We start from the raw sequence: 24291 nt of genomic DNA on the forward strand, positions 1-24291 counted from the left end.
CCTTATCACAGCTCTCATAACTGACAGATGTCTACATTGATCACAGTGACGTTATTGGACGGACGGACGGACGGACACACACACACACACGAAATACTGAGCTAATGAAAAACGAATTAGCCTCTAAGTAGATTAGCTACATTTCATGAATATACATAATACTGAGCTAATGAAAAACGAATTAGCCTCTAAGTAGATTAGCTACATTACATGAATATACATTTGGGGGACCAGGAACTACTGAACCACTAACTAGCTAGCTACTAGCTAGCCAACTCGTGCTAGCGCGATAACAACGACCGCTATTCTTGTCAGAGTTAACGCTGCTGGATAAAATAAAGTGTATCTTGAATTCGTAGCTTTCTTACCTCAACTTTGATCCAAAAGCCTCCGGGATTCAGAGTGCAGTTAAGATGTATAAAATGTAAATTGATTAATTTAGACTAGAGGAACGAAAAAAGCGCGACACGATATTCAAATCTCAACAAATCAATCCCACAATGCCACGAGCCTGAGATGTGTAATGTGTACACCAGCCCCCTCTTCTGGTCAAACTGGGGAATGGTTTCTCAAGTCATTATAGCAGCGATTCCCAACCTATGGGCCGCGGCCCTCTGGTGGGCCACGAGGGTACTGCAAGTTGGCCGCGAAATCAAGGGGCAAAAAAAAAAAATATTTTTTTTTTTACAAAAACGTTTTAATAAAAAAAAAGAAATCATGGTACTGTATTTTTTTCTTTAAAACCTTACAAAAATGCATCATCAGTGTGATACTACTAGGCCTACTGCACTGTATGTATGATGATTGAACCCTGTATCAAGAGAAATTGGGGAAGGTCTGATCAACACTGTACTTGTACAGTGGGGTGCAAACATTTGGGCACCCCTAGTCAAAATTCCGTTTACAATTAATATCTGAGTGAAAAGACGCAAACCTAACCTCTATGGTACACACATTTGATAAATTTTTATTTTAAACTTTTTACAGTTTCAAAATTATAAAACAAGGATAAAGGCCTTGCTTTATGCCTGAAGAAGGTCTATGACCGAAAGCTCGCAATAAACAACGTTTTTTTTGCACAGTGTTTGAGTGTGTTGTTGTTTTGACCAAAGAGTAATCCAAAAGTGTTCCCAAACTTTTGCACAGTGCCCTTTTCCTTTTTTCTTTTTTTTTACTCTGAAACCTTGCTTTAAAATGTGCAAAAATGTCATGTTTAACTTTGTAGCATTTAGTGTTCAGGTTTGCTTTCAATCACTTGGAGATTAATTGTAACAAACCATTTAAACCAGGGGTACCCAAATGTTTGCACCCCACTGTACAGTATAGCCTGAACTAGTACTGCTTTCAGATGGACTAAATTCTACTTCTTGTGTAAATTGTTGAAGAAATGTTAGCATTTCAGCTAATCAAGGAGACCCATTAAGGGGTGAAACTTCAGTCATGTCCACACATCATTGAAAGCGTCCAGAACATCTAGTCTAAATCTAGGCCTATATCTAGTGCATTTCAATATCAAACTCTGAGGCAACAACCTGTGAAAATTGTCACTATTTCAAGCCACTGTATAATTGAATCCGTATGAATCTAACAAGCAGAAAAATGTTATGTAGCAGTAATTTATAACAGGTGTACAGTAAACATGTCGTCCCCCATGAATAACGCATCCCTCCTGTGAATTGGTGACAGACATGACAATGAAAAATTACCAGAACATGTAGTGCTTAATTCATCTGTCTGGCTTTGCGTTTCTTGAAGGCATTCAGGGATTTGAGGTAGGTTGAAAGGTCACAGAGCTACCATACAGCGTGTAACATATATACGACATCATTTTGTGACATACGAACGGGCAGAGACCGATCCATCTTAAAAGATAAAGGAATGAATGAATGGTCTTTATTGTCATTGATATAGTACAGGTACCAAACAACGAAATTTGGGAGGGGGGGCAATGCAGGTGAGAGACACCTTGGTGGCAGACTATTTAGAAAAGGTGTGTTAACTTATTTTTTAGATAATGGCCTTTGCACAATCCAGCTTTGCAATGACCCCGTCCCGAATCCACAAGAGGACAGTACAAACACAATACAGGCGGTAAAAAAAACTACTTTACTTTCTGCAAAAACATCTCTAGGCTATTTCAATATTATTGTCACTGGTGCGTAGCCAGCACACGTCATCATTGCCGAAGCAACGGTTACCGGGGTGTAATCGCCTGTATCCACATGGCCAGATTGTTTTGAGACTGCGCTGAGTCCGTCACTCATAGTCTGAGTGAATCTGTCATTCAGTTCCAGCTCTGGGTGTTATTAATTAAATTACGACGTGTTATATGGGATAAGTCAATATGTTTGATTCCATCGTTTTTACATTTCAGACTTGGTTCATGCTGCAGCAATTTTATTTAAAGTTGAGCTCTGTGTAAAAGGATGAAATCGCGCTCCCTGTTTACTGCATCGCAGATGTCATGGTAACCATTCATTATGACGCAATCTCTTGACCAGTGTATTGCGTGACACATCATTGTGACGTCATAACCATTTAATGCATAAGAGGTATGCCCATCATCAACAACATTCATAAACGCTTTGTCTATCGGAGTGTACACACGTACACAGTGTAGGCTAATCTATGGATAGATTTCCCTAATGTGTTATAATGTCTAAACAGCTGCTAGACCAGAAACATGTGCGCTTGCGCTACCGCATGCATCTCCTGGAGTCGACATCGGAACTTGGTGGAGATGCGGTCATCGATGTCCAGCTCGGGGTGTTTATCCTCTCCACGCTCCTGCTGCTCCTTACCTGGCTGATCCACCTGTGGAGAGATGCCACCACGCGGCCGGCAAGAGAGGTAAAGCTGCGTTAATATTATTGTTGCGCAATGGAATTAGCGTGGGAAAGCACTTCTGGCCTCAGTGTTGGGGCTGGGCTCAGTGTTAGGACTGTATGTTACGGTTGGATGTTAGGGCTGTGTTAGGGCTATGTTATAGGGCTGTGTGTTAGGAATGTTTTAGGCCTGTAATAGAGCTGTGTGTTAGGGCTGTGAGGGATGTGTGTTAGAGCTGTTAGGGATGTGTGTTAGAGCTGTGTGTTAAGGCTGTGAGGGATGTGTGTGAGGGATGTGTGCTTTGTGTATTTCAAAGGCTAATCCTTACCCTCCCATGTTTGTGTTTGAACAGGAGGACATCATCAATGAGACACACAAGTAAGTTCCATCAATTGATGATATGTCATATTTCATAGCTAAATGAAAAAGGTTTGATAATAACAGTAACAGTTAGCCTGAATGAGAGCCCTGTCTGTGTCCTCCTGCAGAGAGAAGCTGAAGGAGCTCAAGGATGACTTTCCACTATACATCCACCGCCTGCAGGACCTGGACAAGTCGCTGGGCCGCCTGGAGTTAGGGATGGATACTCTGTACCCTGACTCCTCCTCTACTGGCTCCAGTTGCCCCTCCCTCTCTGATCAGTCGTCCAGGTCCTGCTCCCAGACGCCCTCTACAAGCCCTGACAGAAGCCCTACCCCCAGACCAGATGGGGAGGACGTGCAGTGGAGGCATTGCCCCCCAGAGGCCCAGCAACCCCCCAGGCGCCAGGACTTCCAGATAAAGCCCACCTCATCTCAGGTCCAGCCCATCCATGCAGCCATGGGAGAACCCAGCCCATCTCATGTCCAGATGGGAGAAGCTACCCCATCTCACCCCAGAGAGAAGCTGAAGGAGCCCAAGGATGACACTCCGCTCTACACCCACCGCCTGCAGCTAGTGGACAAGACGCTGGACCGGATGGATACTCTGTACCCTGACTCCTCCTCTACTCGCTCCAGTTGCCCCTCCATCTCTGAGCAGTCGTCCAGGTCCTGCTCCCGGACGCCCTCTACAAGCCCTGACCGAAGCCCTACCCGGTCCAGACCAGATGGGGAGGACGTGCAGTGGAGGCAGTGGAGGCATACTGCTCTGTACCCTGACTCCTCCTCTACTCGCTCCAGTTGCCCCTCCATCTCTGAGCAGTCGTCCAGGTCCTGCTCCCGGACGCCCTCTACAAGCCCTAACCGAAGCCCTACCCCCAGACCAGATGGGGAGGACGTGCAGTGGAGGAGGCATTGCCCCCCAGAGGCCCAGCAACCCCCCAGGTGCCCCCTGGAGTCCAGCCAGAGTTCTGCGTTGCGTCGCTGGAGGCAGGCAGTACGGATGATCTGCATCATCAGGATGCTCCTCCCCGCCAGACTCCGATGCCCCACCCTGCCCCAGCCATGTGATACTGGCGACACCTCCCCCTCCCAGGGCCTCAGGCGGACGGACAGAGTGGTGTTCATGAACCAGGAAGATCGGTGGCGCATGGAGCGGAACCTGGTCTTTAAACAACTACAGGACCTCCAGATAAAGCCCACCTCATGTCAGGTCCAGCCCATCCGCGACGCAGCCATGGGAGAACCCAGCCCATCTCATGTCCAGATGGGAGAAGCTGCCCCATCTCACCCCAGAGAGAAGCTGAAGGAGCCCAAGGAGGACACTCCGCTCTACCTCCACCGCCTGCAGCTAGTGGACAAGACGCTGGACCGGATGGATACTCTGTACCCTGACTCCTCCTCTACTCGCTCCAGTTGCCCCTCCCTCTCTGATCAGTCGTCCAGGTCCTGCTCTCAGACGCCCTCTACAAGCCCTGACCAAAGCCCTACCCCCAGACCAGATGGGGAGGACGTGCAGTGGAGGCATTGCCCCCCAGAGGCCCAGCAACCCCCCAGGCGCCCCCTGGAGTCCGGCCAGAGTTCTGCGTTGCGTCTCTGGAGGCTGGCAGTACGGATGATCTGCATCATCAGGATGCTCCTCCCCGCCAGACTCCGATGCCCCCGCCACGCCGTCACGCACCCTCTGGCCAAGACGTCTAGCGTCAGGATAGGACCCCTGGTCTTCTGCCCACGTGCCAAATCCCTGTGCCAGACTGTCACCAGGGCAACGGAGAGAAAGCCCATCATGGTGTTCCTGCCGGCTGCTTCCATCCCCTTCATCTCCCAGGAGACCAGAGAGAAGCTGGAGTCAAACGTCCGAAGGAAAAACAGCCATCGGCTCTGGGGCTTCCCCCGACTCGTCACCAGGTACGTGGGAGACCTGGCACAGGACCTCCAGACAAAGCCCACCTCATCTCGGGTCCAGCCCACCCACGCAGCCCTGCGAGAACCCAATCCATCTCAGGCCCAGATGGGAAAACCCAGCCCATCTAAGGTCCAGATCGGAGAACCCATCAGATCTCAGGTGCAGTCCACCCATGCAGCCAAGGGAGAACCCAGCCCATCTAAGGTCCAGGTGGGAGAACACAGCCCATCTAAGGTCCAGATGGGAGAACACAGCCTATCTACGGTCCAGATGGGAGAACACAGCCCATCTAAGGTCCAGATGGGAGAAGCTGCCCCATCTCACCCCAGAGAGAAGCTGAAGGAGCCCAAGGAGGACACGCCGCTCTACCTCCACCGCCTGCAGCTAGTGGACAAGACGCTGGACCGGATGGATACTCTGTACCCTGACTCCTCCTCTACTCGCTCCAGTTGCCCCTCCCTCTCTGATCAGTCGTCCAGGTCCTGCTCTCAGACGCCCTCTACAACCCCTGACCGAAGCCCTACCCCCAGACCAGATGGGGAGGACGTGCAGTGGAGGCATTGCCCCCCAGAGGCCCAGCAACCCCCCAGGCGCCCCCTGGAGTCCGGCCAGAGTTCTGCGTTGCGTCTCTGGAGGCTGGCAGTACGGATGATCTGCATCATCAGGATGCTCCTCCCCGCCAGACTCCGATGCCCCCGCCACGCCGTCACGCACCCTCTGGCCAAGACGTCTAGCGTCAGGATAGGACCCCTGGTCTTCTGCCCACGTGCCAATTCCCTGTGCCAGACTGTCACCACGGCAACGGAGAGAAAGCCCATCATGGTGTTCCTGCCGGCTGCTTCCATCCCCTTCATCTCCCAGGAGACCAGAGAGAAGCTGGAGTCAAACGTCCGAAGGAAAAACAGCCATCGGCTCTGGGGCTTCCCCCGACTCGTCACCAGGTACGTGGGAGACCTGGCACAGGACCTCCAGACAAAGCCCACCTCATCTCGGGTCCAGCCCACCCACGCAGCCCTGCGAGAACCCAACCCATCTCAGGCCCAGATGGGAAAACCCAGCCCATCTAAGGTCCAGATCGGAGAACCCATCAGATCTCAGGTGCAGTCCACCCATGCAGCCAAGGGAGAACCCAGCCCATCTAAGGTCCAGGTGGGAGAACACAGCCCATCTAAGGTCCAGATGGGAGAACACAGCCCATCTAAGGTCCAGGTGGGAGAACACAGCCCATCTAAGGTCCAGATGGGAGAACCCAGCCCATCTAAGGTCCAGGTGGGAGAACACAGCCCATCTAAGGTCCAGATGGGAGAACACAGCCCATCTAATGTCCAGATGGGAGAACACAGCCCATCTAAGGTCCAGATGGGAGAACACAGCGCATCTAAGGTCCAGATGGGAGAACACAGCCCATCTAAGGTCCAGATGGGAGAACCCATCAGATCTCAGGTCCAGATGGGAGAACACAGCCCATCTAAGGTCCAGATGGGAGGACCCATCAGATCTCAGGTCCAGATGGGAGAATGCATCAGATCTCAGGTCCAGTCCTCCCACTCAGCCTGCCAGCCTATCTGGACCTATAAGAACCTGGTCTTTAAACAGCTACAGCACCTCCAGGGCCCAGCTACAGCACCTCCAGAGCCCATCTCAGCTCAGGTGCAGTCCACCCATGCAGCCAAGGGAGAACCCAGCCCATCTCAGGTCCAGATGGGAGAACCCAGCCCATCTCAGGTGCAGTCCACCCATGCAGCTAAGGCCCAGTCCTCTCACGCAGCTAGCCAGACTATTAAGGAGGACGTCTCATCCAGCCCTCCTATCAGGGAGGTTCCATCTGCCATTCAGCCTATGAGGAGGGCTGCAGCTCCAAACAAGAAGAGGACAGGTTGTTGGTTCTGAACCAGGAAGCTATTAGTCCGGGAGCCAAAGCCTGCTTTTCTGATGAACAGAAATTGTTTTGCGGCCATGTTGAGTTACAAGCTTCCTATGACATTAAGTGATTTTTTGAATTTTGAATATTGAACGTGACACCATAAATTGCAAAGAAGAACAATAAACGACAACAATGTCACATGTGTGTGTGTGTTTGTCACGTGTGTATGTGTGTGTGTGTGTGTGTGTTTATGTCACGTGTGTGTGTGTGTGTGTGTGTGTGTGTATGTGTGTATGTGTGTATGTGTGTGTGTGTGTGTGTGTGTGTGTGTGTGTGGGGGGGGGGGGGGGTATATGTCACGCAACTGTCATATTCATCATCAACACCACCTGAGGTGTACTGTCACTATAATAACTTAGCAACAAGGTATATAAACATGGTCATAAAGAGCAGCCTGTTGATTGGTCACCTGGGTTCACTGTGGGGGCGGAGCCTCAAGGAGGAGCTCCATGGGCAGACTGCTAAATAATAATAACAACAACAACGTTATAATTATTATGATTCCCCCTATACTGTGTCTCCTAAGATTTCTACTTCCCCCCTTGTACTGTTTCTCCAGTGTCTATAAATGTTTTTCTTCTTCCATCACGACGACTGCCAATGGCCCCTGGCCTGAGCTAGATTACTCTTCTTGCAGGCCGATTCAGGACAACAGCACTCCCTCTCGTGTGATATTCGGACTACGTCATCGCCTTACTACGGTGGCTGAGGAAGATTTCAAGTTCGTATTTCAAGTACTTATGGATATGACCGATCGTATTTATGGATATTTTGATATGAGATAGATCATTTATGAGATAGATAATTTATCCTTAGTTTTTAAAACAAACCAAATAAACGCATTTCCAGCAATGGATTCTACAGTTAGGCCCATATATATTTGGTCACAGACAGAATTTGTGTTATTTTAGCTGTTTACCAAAACATCTTAGTTAACTTACAGTCATACACACGTTACAGTCATATAATGAATATGAATGAATGAATGAATCTTTATTTCGAACATGATTTAAAAATAAAAATAATAAATAACTAATAACTAATATGTAGAGTACAGTCCTATCAATTGTTCGAAAAGGAGTAGGAAGAAGCCGAGGCTTATCCTGTCCTACCCCTGTTTATACTTAACAATTATGCTTGCATGGCATACTAACCTATATTGACTTTTTAAATGTTTTATCTATTTACTTCTTATATTTGCTTTTATTAATTGTAATTTTTATTTTCTTATGCTCCTCTTGCTGTATTTTTAAATAATGCATGTAAAGCACTTTGAATTGCCCCTGTTGCATGAAATGTGCTATACAAATAAACTTGCCTTGCCTTGCCTTACATTATATAATCCAATTAATTAATACATATATTTCAGTATCATCCGTTCTAATACTTTTTCATTCTTAATATTGATACAACACAAAATAAATAAATAAACATAATTTTTCCATTCTTAATACTGAAACAACACAAAATAAATAAATAAAAACATCAGTATCCACAATGTAATACAGAAGAAAAAGACACAGAAAACCACACCTTAATTTCCAGAAGATTAACAACCTTCCCTTTCCTCATTTTGGTATTTAACAAAAATAATTTCTTTAAACCTTTTCTTAAATAGAGCAATATTTTCCTCTAGCCCATTCCATATGGTAACTCCGTAGAATGATATGCACCTGCTCCTGAGATGGGTGCGAGCATAACCCTTGTTAAAGTTGTGGTTACCTCTCAAATGACCTCTCCCCTTATCCCTCTATATAAATAATGTGTTAATGTTACCTGGGAGTTCTTGAGTCTTTGCTTTATACATTAACTATGCCAATTTAAATTTGAATAAGTCCATGAGCTTTAAGGCATTTGACATTAGGAACAAGTTATTTGTGTGATCACGATATCCGACCTTATGTACAATTCTCATAGCTTTTTTCTGTAGTGTAATCAATGGGTTTAAAGTGCTTTTATATGCATTTCCCCATATCTCCACACAGTAACTCAAATAGGGTAAGACAAGACGACAATATAGAGTATACAACATCCTCTGTTCCAGAATATGTTTTGCCCTGCAAAATACTGCAATACTCCTTGATACTTTGGATCTAACGTATCTTATATGAGATTTCCAACAGAATTTACTGTCTAATATAGGAGTGGGCTTAAAGTGCAGACTCTCAGCTTTAGGTTAAGGGTATTCGCATCCAAATTGAAGGAAGGGTTTATGAATTATAGCTCTTTTATATATAATAACCAAAAGTAATTGGACAATTGACTCAAAAGCTGTTTCATGGGCCAGTGTGGGCTATTTATTTCTTCATTATTTCTTTATCAATTAAGCAGGTAAAAGGTCTGAGTTGATTCCAAGTGTGGCATTTGCATTTGGAAGCTGTTGCTGTATACGCACAACATGCAGTCAACAGAGCTCTCAATGCAAGTGAGCTCGGCACCACAAAAAGGTCTGGACGTCCATGGAAGACAAGAGTGGTGGATGATCACAGGATCCTTTACATGGTAAAGAAAAACCCCTTCACAATATCCAGCCAAGTGAAGAACCGTCTCCAAGAGGTAGGCATATCATTATCCATGTGTACCATAAAAGAAAGACTTCACACAAGCAAATACAGAGGGTTCACCACAAGGTGCAAGCCATTCATAAGCCTCAAGAATAGAAAGGCCAGATTAGACTTTGACAAAAAACATCTAAAAAAGCCAGCCCTGTTCTGGAACAGCATTCTTTGGACCGATGGAACTAAGATCAACCTGTACCAGAATGATGGGAAGAAAAAAGTATGGAGAAGGCTTGGAACGGCTCATGATCCGACGCATACCACATCATATGTACAAAAAACGTGGAGGCAGTGTGATGACATGGACATGCATGGCTTCCAATGGCACTGGGTCACTAGTGTTTATTGATGATGTGACAGAAGACAGAAGCAGACAGATGGATTCTGAAGTGTTTAGGGATATTCTGTCTGCTCAGATTCAGACAAATTCAGCAAAGTTGATTGGATGGTGCTTGGTGATGTCCATGGGTTCCAGACTTCAGGCAGTTATTGCCTGCAAAGGATTCTCGACAAAGTATTAAAAATGAACATTTTATTTATGATTATGTTAATTTCTCCAATTACTTTTGAGCTCCTGAAAATAGGGGACTGTGTATAAAAATGGTTGCAATTCCTAAACGTTTCATACAATATTTTTGTTCAACCCCTTGAATTAAAGCAGAAAGTTTGCACTTCAATTACATCTTGATTGTTTCAATTCAGAGTTAATCGCTTGGATCAGAGTTAATCTTGCTTAGTGGAACAGGCCCCAAAGGTGTATTAAATAAATCCTTTGGAAGAATTTAAATCATATTCATGTTTCGTGTTTCTAAACGCTAAACAAGTTTATTGTTTAGTTATTTTTTTTGAAGAAATCTGCATTGACATGCGTTGACATTGACATGTTTACATTGACATGTTTACATTGACATGCGTTTACATTGACATGTTGACATTGACATGTTTACATTGACATGCGTTTACATTGACATGTTGACATTGACATGTTGACATTGACATGTTGACATTGACCAAACGTAGGTGGGCGGAGCTCAGACAACACAGGTAGATCAACCACGCACGCGAAGCAGCATCTCGCGAGAATTCAATGTAAACAAACAAGTGAGGTGAGATCACGCGAGAATTCAATGTAAACAAACAAGTGAGCTATTCGTCAAAGGGCGGTTAGTACATCTTTGGCTTTGTATGCTACAACCACTGGCCAAGCGAGTTGTAATTCTTGTCCGGAAACAAAATAATCCTCAAACAAACAGGACTCAAACACAACATAATCATCCGAAAGAGATTTTGCAAGATTCCACGAAATCGTGCAGTTCGAACCAAACAGTATGATACTTGATTTTGATTGGTGGAGGAATCTCAACACCCGCCTCTGTATTGATACTTGACTCTGATTGGCGGTGGAGGAATCTCAACACCCCGCCTTTGTATGATACCTGACTCTGATTGGTGGAGGAATGTACAGGGAACAGTATGACACTTGACTCTGATTGGTGAAGGGATTTCAACACCCGCCTCTATCGTACGCTGATTGGCTGGATCACCCCTAGCTGATGTTTCCGTCTGACAGCTCGTTGAACTGAACCAAGCTAACAACAACAAGCAGTTGCAAATCAAACTCTCTGGGTTCGTATTGAACGTTTCTACATTGTTTAACAGACTGTGCCAGTGTTTTTTAGAGAGTGATAAACTAAGCTATTTCTTGGGTTAGGTCGTTGGACAAATGAGGTTAGCCGGGCTGACAGGGAGGTCTAGGTTGCTAGCTGAAGTAGCATCCAGTGGTGTCAGGCAGGCTCTTGTTGTTCAATACAGTCATGTTGAAATGACTTGGGGGGGGGATTTAGACTGGGCAGCTGTTTGTCAAACAGGTTTTATGTACTGACAGTCTCCCCCCCAAAGTGTTAGTTTTAAATAAGCTAGGGAGAGAGAGAGAGAGACAGAGAGAGAGGGGGGAGAGAGAGAGAGAGGGGAGAGAGAGAGAGAGAGAGAGAGAGAGAGAGGGGGAGAGAGAGAGGGGAGGGAGAGAGAGATAGAGGGGGGAGAGAGAGAGAGAGAGAGGGGGGGGGAGAGATAGAGAGGGGGGGAGAGAGAGAGGGGGGGGGAGAGATAGAGAGGGGGGGAGAGAGAGAGAGAGAGGGGGGGAGAGAGAGGGGGGGGGAGAGAGAGGGAGAGAGAGAGGGGGGGAGAGAGATAGAGAGGGGAGTGTTTTGTTGTTGTTGTTGTTGTCGTCTAGTGTCACCATTGTCAGTGTTTGTCTGATAAACCAGCATGTTTAATTGGAAAACAGTCTGTGTGTGTGTCTGTGTGATCTGAGCAACTTAATGGTACATAATATCATTCTTGATGATCACATTTTACATTTCAATGAGGTGGTCATCGCGTAAGGTTATTGTGGAGAGTTTTTGACTGGAAGGTTTTAAGATACTAAGGCTATACGATGGCACCGTTGAGGGTACTGTAGCTTGTCTAGCTATAGGGAGCTTGTGTGATGTGATGTGAGCTGCTTCAATGAAAAATATGATGCCATTGTTGTCCCTGACTGTTCTGCTTCCCTCTCAGCCACAGGTTGAAGCCCAAGACACAAAATGGCGTCTGACTCCCCGCGCAGGCCCAGTCGCTGTGCCGGAGGGGTGGTGGTGCGAGCACAAGCAGCCACGTAAGGACAGGACAGGAGTCCGCCATCTTTCTTTCATCACACAATGATAGAGCCTATACATTTCAGATATTAACCATGGGAGACAGTCTTACCATAAGAGAGTCTTACCCTGGTTAGTATGACTGGTGGCTGGTGGAGGTAGAAATCGGAGGACGGGCTCTTTGTGATGCATGGAATGGAGTGAAGAGAACTGTACCAAACATGTATACGTGTCTGATAACATTCCTCATTCCATTCCATGTAGGCCTATTGCTTCGAGCCTGTCCTCTGATTTCTACCTCCACCGACCTCTCCTGATACTAATGGGAGTCTCTTCTTCCAATAATCAATTACAGACGAGACATAACAAATGTGTTGATTATTTTTGTGATAAATTAGCTACTGAATTAGCTACTGATAACTGTGGTGTTGTTCTGTCTTTATGACAAAGCTGTTCCTCAAAGAATTGAGTGGAATGAAACCAGAGGGTCACACTTTACATGAATACATGTTTCGAACATCTGTTGTTTGTAACTGTAAGTTACTTTGGATAAAAGCATCTGCCAAATGACTAACATAATGTCAACCTGTTTTAATGTACCAGCTCGAATGTTAGTGATTGAGGGGATTACGTATAGAGTATCCCACCTTTATGGGAACATAATATCTTTTTTATTTAAAGCCTATTGTGTTGAATAAAGCATAGATATAACTCTATATTTATAATAATAATAAAACATAGAATCTATTAGCCGATTTTCATAGATTGTTCTTCAGTGAAAGAGGACGGTGTTAGGCTGATTAGGTGCTAACCCTAACCCTCCTAAACGTGACGTTAGAATTATAAGGTTCTATCTCCATTTTTGTCAAAATTTTGTTTTTTACATAATCTGATCCATTAGGAGTTTATTAATGCCTGTGTGGTGTTATTTTTAAAATGTTGACATCTTTGAGTTAGTAATTAATAAAATACAAAGGTTCCATCTCATAAAACATAATGGAATGTAAAAACTTTGACGCTCAATATCTCTGAACTGCCCTAAACGGAGATAGGACCTTATCATTCTAAGCTCACCTAAAGTGGACCCGTTTCCCTTCTTATTTCAGAGAACAATCCTACATGGAAAGTGTGGTGACCTTCCTTCAAGACGTGGTCCCTCAGGTAGGAGTGTCTAAGTGGGAGGGGCTTGTGTTAAAGGGGGAGGGGCTTGTGTCTAACCCTAACCCTCAGGTAGGAGTGTCTAAGTGGGAGGGGCTTGTGTAAAAGGGGGAGGGGCTTGTGTCTAAGTGGGAGGGGCTTGTAACTAACTTTGACCCTAACCCTCAGGTAGGAGTGTCTAAGTGGGAGGGGCTTGTGTTAAAGGGGGAGGGGCTTGTGTCTAACCCTAACCCTCAGGTAGGAGTGTCTGTCTTGTCGTTTTCCCAGACGATGTTCTTTCTCCTGAGATTATCCTCTTATTGCCCGTTATGTCATTTCCAATGATGATGAATGACCAGGGGTCAGTTTCCTGAAAGCTTCGTAGCTTCATCAGTAGTACTTAATTTCTCCTGACAACCCAGCAGCCGTAACCTGTTGGGTAGTTAGTTGCAGTTGCAAAATCCATGTTTGCAGGTCAATCTTCTGTTCAGTTATTTGGCCTAATACACAATTTTTTTCCTCTTTTATTCAATTCAAGGCATATACTGGTGCTCCTCCGACTGATGAAAAAGAGAAGATTGTTTGGGTTCGGTTTGAGAGAGCTGACATCAATGGTAAGTCTAGAAACACCTCCACTGAGTTACCTCCACCTTTGGACAGGGCTTCTTTTTTAATTTTTTCTGAGTGGGGCAGTCCCACTCATATTTTTCATTTTATTGACAGATACAATAGGGATTTAGACAGGAAGGATGGGTGAGAGAGAGAGGAGGGATGACATGCAGGATAATATGTCCCCGGCCGGAATCGAACCGGGGACCCTGCGGTTACATGGTCAACGCTTAACCCGCTACGCCACCTAAGTGCCCGGACAGGGCTTCTTGTAAATAATAATAATAATAATAATAATAATAATAATAATAATAATAATAATTATTATAATAATAATACTAATACTAATACTAATACTAATAATAATAATAATAATAATAATAATAATACATTAGACTTATATAGCGCTTTTCTAGACACTCAATGTGTCATATGTATCAGATGCATTCAGGGTCACCTCAACCTTTGTATGGTTCAGATACATTCAGGGACACCTTGACCTTTGTATGGTTCAGATACATTCAGGGTCACCTTGACCTTTGTATGGTTCAGATACATTCAGGGTCACCTTGACCTTTGTATGGTTCAGATACATTCAGGGACACCTTGACCTTTGTATGGTTCAGATACATTCAGGGTCACCTTGACCTTTGTATGGTTCAGATACATTCAGGGTCACCTTGACCTTAGTATGGTTCAGATACATTCAGGGTCACCTTGACCTTAGTATGGTTCAGATACATTCAGGGTCACCTTGACCTTTGTATGGTTCAGATACATTCAGGGTCACCTTGACCTTAGTATGGTTCAGATACATTCAGGGTCACCTTGACCTTAGTATGGTTCAGATACATTCAGGGTCACCTTGACCTTTGTATGGTTCAGATACCTTTAGGGTCACCTTGACCTTTGGTCCAGAGTCACATCGACATTTGTGTGGTTCAGATGCATTCGGGGTCACCTCAACCTTTGTATTGTGTGTGTGTGTGTGTGTGTGTGTGTGTGTGTGTGTATGTGTGTATGTGTGTATGTGTGTGTGGTTGATATGCAGACAGTCTTGTGGCCTTGGGTAGAAACTGTCCCAGTACCTGTTGGGTGCAGCATGTGACCATGTCCCAACCTGTCACTCAGCCAATCAGGTCCTCAGTCCTTCCTGACTCTCCATTAGATAACTAAAGTAGAAGCTAGGTGGTGTGGCTCTGCAGTCCTGACAGCAGTGGGAATCTCTTGTGAGGAATGGACATAATCTCTTTCTGATGTCGTGGAGGAAGAATCTACAGGAGCTGTAATGTTCGCCGGCCACAGGACAAGTAGTTGTTAAGGATCGGCCCGAGATTCTTGGCTGTCTGGGAGGAGGTCACAGTGGAGTTCTCGACTGTGATAGACAGGGTATCCGCGGTGTCTTGAAAAGTATTAAGAGTTGATAAATCAATTTTGGGAAAATCAAGACCCTTAATAAGTATTAAAAAGTCTTATCACAATCTTATGAGGTCTTGAATTTTGTAGGTATTTTTCTGAATTAGACTCTGTCCAAAGAGTTTGAGTCCTAAAAACTTTTAGTAAAAGTTCGTGAATTTATTAGTTTTATTAAAAAACAAAGATGAACCGGAAATTCTGTTGTATGATAGTGGTCTAGTCTATTGCTAAAGGTGTCACTGATGTAAACGGTTACAGCTCGAAGTGGCGGTGAGGTCTGGAAAAATATTGACAAGGTCTTTAAAAAGTCTTAGAAAGGTATTGAAATTAACCTCAAGATTCCTGTATATACCCTGAGTAGGTAACATAGACACGGCTGTTCTAGTGTCAACTGTCACTTAGATCCAACTGTCACTTTCAAATTAACCTCAAGATTCCTGTATATACCCTGTGTCTGGGAGGAGGTCACAGTGGAGTTTCTCGTCTGTGATAAGAGAAGTCTGGGAGAGGGCAGGCTTTCCCAGGGAGGAAGAGCAGCTTGTTCTTGTTAAGCTTGAGGTGGTGGTGGGCTGACATGCAAGCAGACATGTCTGCGAGACACGTGTTGCCACCTGTGAGTCAGAGAGAAAGTGGTAGGAGAGAAACCACATGAGGAAATGACAGAGCCAAGAGATTTGATATAAAGGGGAGAACCAACCGTAAGGGCCCTAGGACAGTGACACACTCCATATCACCTGTTAAGAGCAATCGGCCAGGTAAGAGGCAAACCAGGTGAGTGCAGAGCCAGATAAGCCCAGTTCTTTTTTTTCTTTATTTATTTGTTTTTCAGATTTTATCCCCTTTTTCACCCAATTTGGTAGCCAATTGAACCCAACCTAGCATCCAATTATCCCCTGCCTATTGCGTAGGATCCGCCGCACGACCCCGTGGCCGGCAGTCCCAGAGGAGGGCGCCAGCATTTACTGTGTCAAATGCTTTGGACGGGTCCAGAAGAGTAAGAGAACAGAGGAGATAGAGGAAGCTGGAGAAGAGTGGACGGCCTCCTTGACAACAAGGAGAGGAGAGGTCTCACCAGAGTGTCCAGCCTCGAAGTTGGATTGGTGTGGGTCAATGAGGCTGTTCTAAAGGAGATAGTGAGACAGTTGGTTAGAGCACAGCACATTCAAAGGTTTTTAGATAAGAAGGAGAAAAGGGATACTGCTGTCTGTCGTTATGGACAGCAGACGGGTCAATGGAATTGATTATGGTGGTAAGGAACGGAAGGAGGTCTTTGGAAAATGATTGAGAGAGAGAGGGATTGCTAGGAGTTGATGCTCAGGCCGATATCTGAAGCTGATGACTCGCTCTACGTGTTGACCCAGAAGACCAGTGGCCATGGGCCAATGTATTTACATTTTTCAGAATAAAAGCCTGAACAAACTGATTGATTGCCGACTTGTTCCTGGTTTCACCAGCTGCCATCACATATTTCTATCCTACCTTAAATATAATTCAACAGGGCGTAGGTGTGAGATACATTACAGCGGCAAAGGAATTAACCAATGGCAAGGCGGGATTTCTTCAGTATGTCCGCCAGGCACGCTCATTCATACTGCTGAAGATCCAGAAGAAGGCCCTGTTAATTAAGCAATATCACACTCGAGGTCGTGGTGTTATACTGAATATCAGCACGGCTGTGATTCGGTCGTAGGTACGAGGCCGCAGGCCGTGCTGATATTCAGTATAACACCACGACCTCGAGTGTGATATTGCTTTTATACAACAGTTCTACAGCTTCGGAGTGATACATATAGTTAGTCCCAGTGCTGTTATACTGTATATCAGCACTCATGGAATGCCTCTTGTCCAATCAAATTACTTGGTCGGAACTAACTGTTGTATAATGAATGACATCGCATACTAGGTTTTCCTGCTTTGGATTCCTTTTAAAGCTCATTGAATTACATTAGGCCCTATCAGAGTCAGGTTTTAAATAGCTTGTTCAATGAGATGTGTTGAGAAGTACCGTAACCTCTTGTCAGATGCGGTTAAAATAAAAATAGTTCAAATGTGACATGAATGGATGCTTTGATGCTTTGGCAGGAACTGTTTGTCAACCATTTGATGGTTAGTTTATTAGTAGGAGAATGACAGGTCTATCTCACAAGGTGTGTGTGTGCGTGTGTGTGTGCGTGTGTGCGTGTGTGCGTGTGTGCGTGTGTGTGTGTGTGTGTGTGTGTGTGTGTCCGTGTGCGCGTGTGCGTGCATGCGTGTGTGTGCATGTGACAGGAAACACATACAATACAACTCACAATGTAATCTATATTAGTTTTACATACTCTGATTTACAGCCTACATACTTATTGTTCTACTGCTCCTTTCTGTCATTAGAATATACTACTAATATATAGAATTCTGATTCTGATTCTGAATTCTGATTCTGATTCTGATTCTGAATTCAGATTTTGATTCAGATTCTGAATTCAGATTCTGATTCTGTATTCTGATTCTGATCTTAGCACGCTCAATATGATGCAAATTCTTCACTGTTGGTGGCCCAGAAACTTCACGATTTTAATTCAATTGAACAATAGAATCATGACTTCATTAATTTAGCTTAGAGGGAGAGTTGCACCTCCTTCTCTGCCCCCTGGTCTCTGATGCCATTTTGTGACGTTAGAATTTGGTCAAAATTGAGTTGTTTTACATAATCTGATCCATTAGGTGTTTATTAATGCCTGTGTGGTGTTATTTTTTAAATGTTGAAATGTTTTAGTTAGTAATTAATAAAATACAAAGGTTCCATCTCACAAAACATAATGGAATGTAAAAACTTTGACGCTCAATATCTCTGAACTGCCCTAAACGGAGATAGAACCTTATCATTCTAAACGGAGATAGAACCTTATAATTCTAAACGGAGATAGAACCTTATAATTCTAAACGGAGATAGAACCTTATCATTCTAAACGGAGATAGAACCTTATCATTCTAAACGGAGATAGACCCTTATCATTCTGAGCTCACGATTTCCTCCATGTTTCCCTTGCGGCTAGACTCGGCTCGCTCCCCTGACTTCATGGAGATGCACGGTGGCGCCAGCGAGCCTCCTCTCTGCCTGATGATTGGCTACGCTGACGGGATGCAGATCTGGAGCATATCTGTGAGTATTGTGATTTCAATTCTGTTGGTCGGCGGTAACAAAAATTACAAAACTGTTTATCATGCGCATACACTCACTGGCCACTTTATTAAGTACACCTTTTCAATTGCACGTTAACGCAAATATCTAATCAGCCATGATTATGTGATCATGTGGCAGAAACTCAATGCATTTAGGCATGTAGACATGGTGAAGATGATCTGCTGAAGTTCAAACCAAGCATCAGAATGGAGAAGAAAGGTGATTGAAGTGATTTAGAACGTGGCGTGGGTGTTGGTGCCAGACGGGCTGTTTAGAGTATTTCAGAAAGTGCTGATCTACTGGGATTTTCCTGCACAACCATCTCTAGGGGTAACAGAGAATGGTCAGAAAAAGAGAAAATAGAAAATATCCAGTGAGTGGCAGTTCTCTGGGCGGAAATGGAGATGTGTGGGTTCTTCTGAGCATTTCTCTCCAGATCTCAGGCCATTCTATCTGAAAAGGTCTTCCAGATCTTGCCTTGATAATTGTTCAATTTATTTCCCATTTTCTGATCATGTTTCTGACAGTGGAAATGGGTAGTTTGAAACGTTGCAAGAGTTTTTTGTAGCCTTCTCCTTGATGGTGGAAGTGAACTATCTTGATTCTGACATCCTTGGACAACTGTCTAGAGGAACCCATGGTTTTTAACACCAGACACAACAGCCAGCACAATCAGATACTTTAGAAGGCATGGAGTTACTTCAGAATATGTAGTTCTACCCTGGAATTATATTCACTTGACTCATTGAAGCCCTAACGAGTAAATGACCTTGGTCTGGGACTGAGTAATCATCTTCTCAAAAGGTTACAAATAATAATCCAAAAGGGTTCCCAAACTTTTGCACAGGGCCCTTTTCCTTTTTTTTGGGATCATTTAAAAACTCGAGAAAACTGAAAATAAAAGGAAACCTTGCTTTAAAATGTGCAGACAGGTGTCATGTTTAACTTTGTAGCATTTAGTGTTCAGGTTTGTTTTCAATCACTTGGAGATTAATTGTAAGCAAATTTGAGCACCCCACTGTATATAAGAGACAAACGACAAGGGACTGAACCACTGTCTCAGTTGCAGTACCGTTCATTGTCCACCAGATGTCAGTGTATACTAGGGTAGAGTCCATTGCCTGTAAACACTGCATTCTGTGAGACATTCATCTACTATAACCCTGGATTTCTATCATAGAATCGTTACTGTCAATGAATTACAATTCTTCCAATAGAAATGCACCATTTCATATCTAGATTTAGGCAATTTTAGTTAGTGTTTGACTTAAATATCGATTTGACCGCACAGTGAATACAGAATCAGAATTGCTTTTATTACATCGATGTACGGGTACGCAGAGTAACATTCTTGGTTTCAGGTTCATTTGACATTGGCATTGCAGCAGAATACAAAATCAAGAATAAAATAGGCAGGATATAAAAACAACAATCAACAATAGCAGCGATAGCGTCAGTACGTAGTAGCAATAGCAGCGATAGCGTCAGTACGTAGTAGCAATAGCAGCGGAATGCAAATCAGCAATAATAGAATAAGTAATAGCTGCAGAGTGAAAGTCAGCATATCAACATAATGAGATGGAAGAGGAGGCGTTGGGCTTTTTTCACCACTTGGTTGGTGTGTACATCCCAACCACTTGTTGGTGTGTACATGGTTGGTGTGTACATCCCAGGTGTGTACATGCCAGGTGAGGTCGTTGGTGAAGTGAACCCCTGGGAACTTGATGCTTTTTACCCTCTCTACAATCCTCAAACATCAGAAACAAACAATGGACGCCTGACAGTAACAAGCTAGGATAGTTGTCCTTAGCTGTCTTAGGGGATCGTCATGTCAGATTCTTGGTGAGATAGTAGCTAACCTGGTACAGTAGTGTTCATGACGGGTGGAGGCAGAAGGGTGGAGGAATGGTAGGGAGCGGAGGCTTAAGTCTTAAGGGCTGAAGGGTGGGCGATGGAGGGTGGAGTCTGGAGGCTGGAGTGTGGAGGGTGGAGTCTGGAGGCTGGAGGGTAGAGGCTGGTGGGTAGAGGCTGGTGGGTTGAGGGTGGGGTGGGGAAGCTGGAGGGTGGAGGATGGGGAGTGGGAGGCCCTATGCAGCACTCCGCTTGGTCCTCCAGGAGCCACAATTACAGGGAGCCAGACAGAGAGTGACACACAGGGTCGGAATAATGGGCGGAGCCTCACGACGTGACAGACAGTTCGTGAGCTTAGAATGATAAGGTTCTATCTCCGTTTAGGGTCGTTCAGAGATATTGAGCGTCAACGTTTTTACATTCCATTATGTTTTGTGAGATGGAACCGTTGTATTTTATTAATTACTAACTAAAAAATGTACAACATTTTAAAAATAACAGCACACAGGCATTAATAAACACCTAATGGATCAGATTATGTAAAAAACTAAATTTTGACCAAAAATTGAGATAGAACCTTATAATTCTAACGTCACCAGTTCTCTGCCTCAGTCCCCCAGGCCCCATGCAGGGATCTAGCTACTACTATAGAGTCAGTGAATATGACAACGAAGGGAGTTTGTATCATTTGTACTACACTGCAAAAAGTAAATCTAAGTAAGATGAAATATCTTAAATCAAGGCAAATGTTTTGTGCACTAGTTTTAGATATATTTGAGATATTCTAAGATATCTTTTACTTGTGGACAAGTGAAATTGGCAAGTGACATTTATTTTCCTGTTCTGTTGGCAGATAATTCTGCTGTTTTTAAGCAATGTTTCACCCATTTTATTGCTTTTTTATTTGTTTTTTAGAGCTGACTTTTAATGCAGTGTATTAAGCAGATTTGTTGGGACAGTTTAATATTTTTAATGTACAGTTAGATCAATATACCGTACATTTGGACAGAATTTTTAATTCAGTTGTTTACCAAAACATATTCAAGTTACAGTAATATAATGAATATGGGCATAACGTGCAGACTCTCAGCTTTAATTTGAGGATATTCACCCCCAAATTTGAGGAATGGTTTAGAAATGACAGCTCTTTAATAGCTCTCTTATATACAGTATATAGCTCTTTTTCAAGGGATCAACATTAATTGTACAATTGACTCAAACTCTGTTTCATGGACAGGTGTGGGCTATTACTAATATAATAATATAATATAATAAACTTCATTATTTCTTTATCAATTAAGCAGGTAAAGGGTCTGAGTGGCATTTGACTGGCTAAAATATGGCATTTGTATTTGGAAGCTGTTGCTGTGAACATTCAACGGAGCTCTCAATTCATCCTTAGGCTACAAAAACAAAACAAAAATCCATCAGAGACATAGCGGGAACATTAGGAGATGCCAAATTAACAGTTTGGTCCATTCAGAGAAAAAAAGAACACACTGGTGCGCTCGGCACCACAGAAAGGCCTGGACGTCTACGGAAGACAGCAGTGGTGGATGATCACAGGATCCTTTACGTGGTAAAGAAAAACCCCTTCACAACATCCAGCCAAGTGAAGAACAGTCTCCAGGAGGTAGGCATATCATTATCTAAGTCTACCATGAAGAGAAGATTTCACGAGAGCAAATACAGAGGGTTCACCACAAGGTGCAAAACATTCATAAGCTTCAAGAATAGAAAGGCCGGATTAGATTTAGCCAAAAAACATCTAAAAAAAGCCAGCCCAGTTCTGGAACAGCATTCTTTGGACAGATGAAACTAAGATCAACCTGTATCAGAATAATGGGAAGAAGAAAGTATAGAGAAGACTTGGAACGGCTCATGATCCGACGCATACCACATCATCTGTAAAACACGGTGGAGGGAGTGTGATGGCATGGGCATGCCTGGCTCCCAATGGCACTGGGTCACTAGTGTTTATTGATGATGTGGCAGAAGCAGCCGGATCAATTCTGTGTTTAGGGATATACTGTCTGCTCAGATACAGCATAGATGAACAGGACAGGGCTTCACAGTACAGATGGACAATGACCCAAAACATACCAAAGCAACCCAGGAGTTTTTTTTAAGGCAAAGAAGTGGAATATTCTGCAATGGCAGAGTCAATCACCTGATCTCAACCCGATCGAGCAGTTCACTGCATTTCACTTGCTGAAGACAAAACTAAAGGCAGAAAGACCCACGAACAAACAAACAACTGAAGACAGCTGCAGTAAAGGCCTGGCAAAGCATCACAAAGGAGGATACCCAGCATTTGGTGATGTCCATGTGTTCCAGACTTCAGGCAGTCATTGCCTGCAAAGGATTCTCGACAAAGTATTAAGAAGTTAACATTTTTTATGATTATGTTAATTTGTCCGATTAGATTTGAGCCCCTGAAAATAGGAGACTGGGTATAAAAATGGTTGCAATTCCTAAATGTTTCATACTATATTTTTGTTCAACCATTAAAGCAGAAAGCCTTCAATAGCATCTTGATTGTTTAATTTCAAATCCATTGTAGTTGCGTACAGAGCCAAAAGTATGGAAATTGTGTAACTATCCAAATATTTCCGGACCTAACTGTACATTTATGATTGTTCCAAAAGCAGGGCCTCATAATCAGTAAGAACCCCTGCCTGAATAAAGGTTTAGTAGTAGTAGTAATAATAATAATAATAATAATAATAATAATAATAATATTATTATGGGGTTAGCCTGCTACATGTTGACAGTGCCAAACCTGAACATGATATAAACACATAATCTTATGACAAGAATTTTCTATTACCTAAACCATTTTAGCTTCAGATGGTCTAGATGGACTAGGAGCTTAAAAAACTTTATTGAGATGTAGACGGTGAGACAAAACCTCACACTGTATTGTACTCAACTCCTCATTAAAATAATAATGATAAAAAAAAACGTTCTTTTCATTCTTTCAAGCCTTAGGCCGTGGCCACAGCACACTGCTGTCTGTTAATTACAGATTGAGCTAACGGCTTCTCTTTGGCAGTCACAGGGTATCCGCGGTGTCTTGAAAAGTATTAAAAGTTGATAAATCAATTTTGGGAAATTCAAGACCCTTAATAAGTATTAAAAAGTCTTATCATGATTTTATGAGGTCTTGAATTTTGTAGGTATTTTTCTGAATTAGACTCTGTCCAAAGAGTTTGAGTCCAAAAAACTTTAATCAAAGTTCGTGAATTTATTCGTTTTATTAAAAAAACAAAGATGAACCGGAAATTCTGTTGTATGATAGTGGTCTAGTCTATTGCAAACTAAAGCTGTTAAGTTAAAGGTGTCACTGATGTAAACGGTTACAGCTCGAAGTGGCGGTGAGGTCTGGAAAAATATTGACACGGTCTTTAAAAAGTCTTAGAAATGTATTGAAATTAACCTCAAGATTCCTGTATATACCCTGAGTAGGTAACATAGACACGGCTGTTCTAGTGTCAACTGTCACTTAGATCCAACTGTCACTTTCAAATTAACCTCAAGATTCCTGTATATAACCTGTATGTTGTGTTGTTCAGTTTCTAGGCTGTTTCACACCCGAATTCTATGGATGTAAATAATAAAAAAATAAAAAAATAAAGAAGAAGAGTATCTTTAGTAGTATTGTGACAGCCAATGGCCCCTGGCCCAAGCATAGATTACTTTTCCTTGCGATGACTGACGGTTAGATAACTTCACTTAAATGTATTTGTTGTGGATAAAGGCGTCTGCTAAATCCCCAAAATGTAAATGTGATAGTGATTTCATAGGGACAGTATGATACACACCAAACTATGTTTTACTTTGGTAAAACGGCCTGGGGCCCGAAATGAACTAGAGAGCTCTGATCTTTTGAATTTGTACCCTGAA

At 43.5% G+C, this 24291-nt stretch overlaps 1 protein-coding gene across 1 annotated transcript in view; it reads left to right on the plus strand.

The window, feature by feature from the left end:
- Positions 1 to 12158: 12158 nt before the first annotated feature.
- Positions 12159 to 24291, plus strand: part of bcas3 (BCAS3 microtubule associated cell migration factor) — a gene marked incomplete at both ends in the record, with an annotated part of 20714 nt that continues 8581 nt past the window's right edge. The window contains 4 exons of the mRNA XM_080549066.1: positions 12159 to 12229; positions 13316 to 13370; positions 13885 to 13960; positions 18407 to 18513. Of these exons, the coding sequence (XP_080405192.1) occupies positions 12159 to 12229; positions 13316 to 13370; positions 13885 to 13960; positions 18407 to 18513 (309 nt within the window). The remainder of the gene's footprint in view (positions 12230 to 13315; positions 13371 to 13884; positions 13961 to 18406; positions 18514 to 24291) is intronic.

This window comes from Nansenia antarctica, assembly GCF_963989245.1.
Source record: "Nansenia antarctica genome assembly, chromosome: 19".
NCBI classification, from domain to species: Eukaryota; Metazoa; Chordata; class Actinopteri; order Argentiniformes; family Microstomatidae; genus Nansenia; species Nansenia antarctica.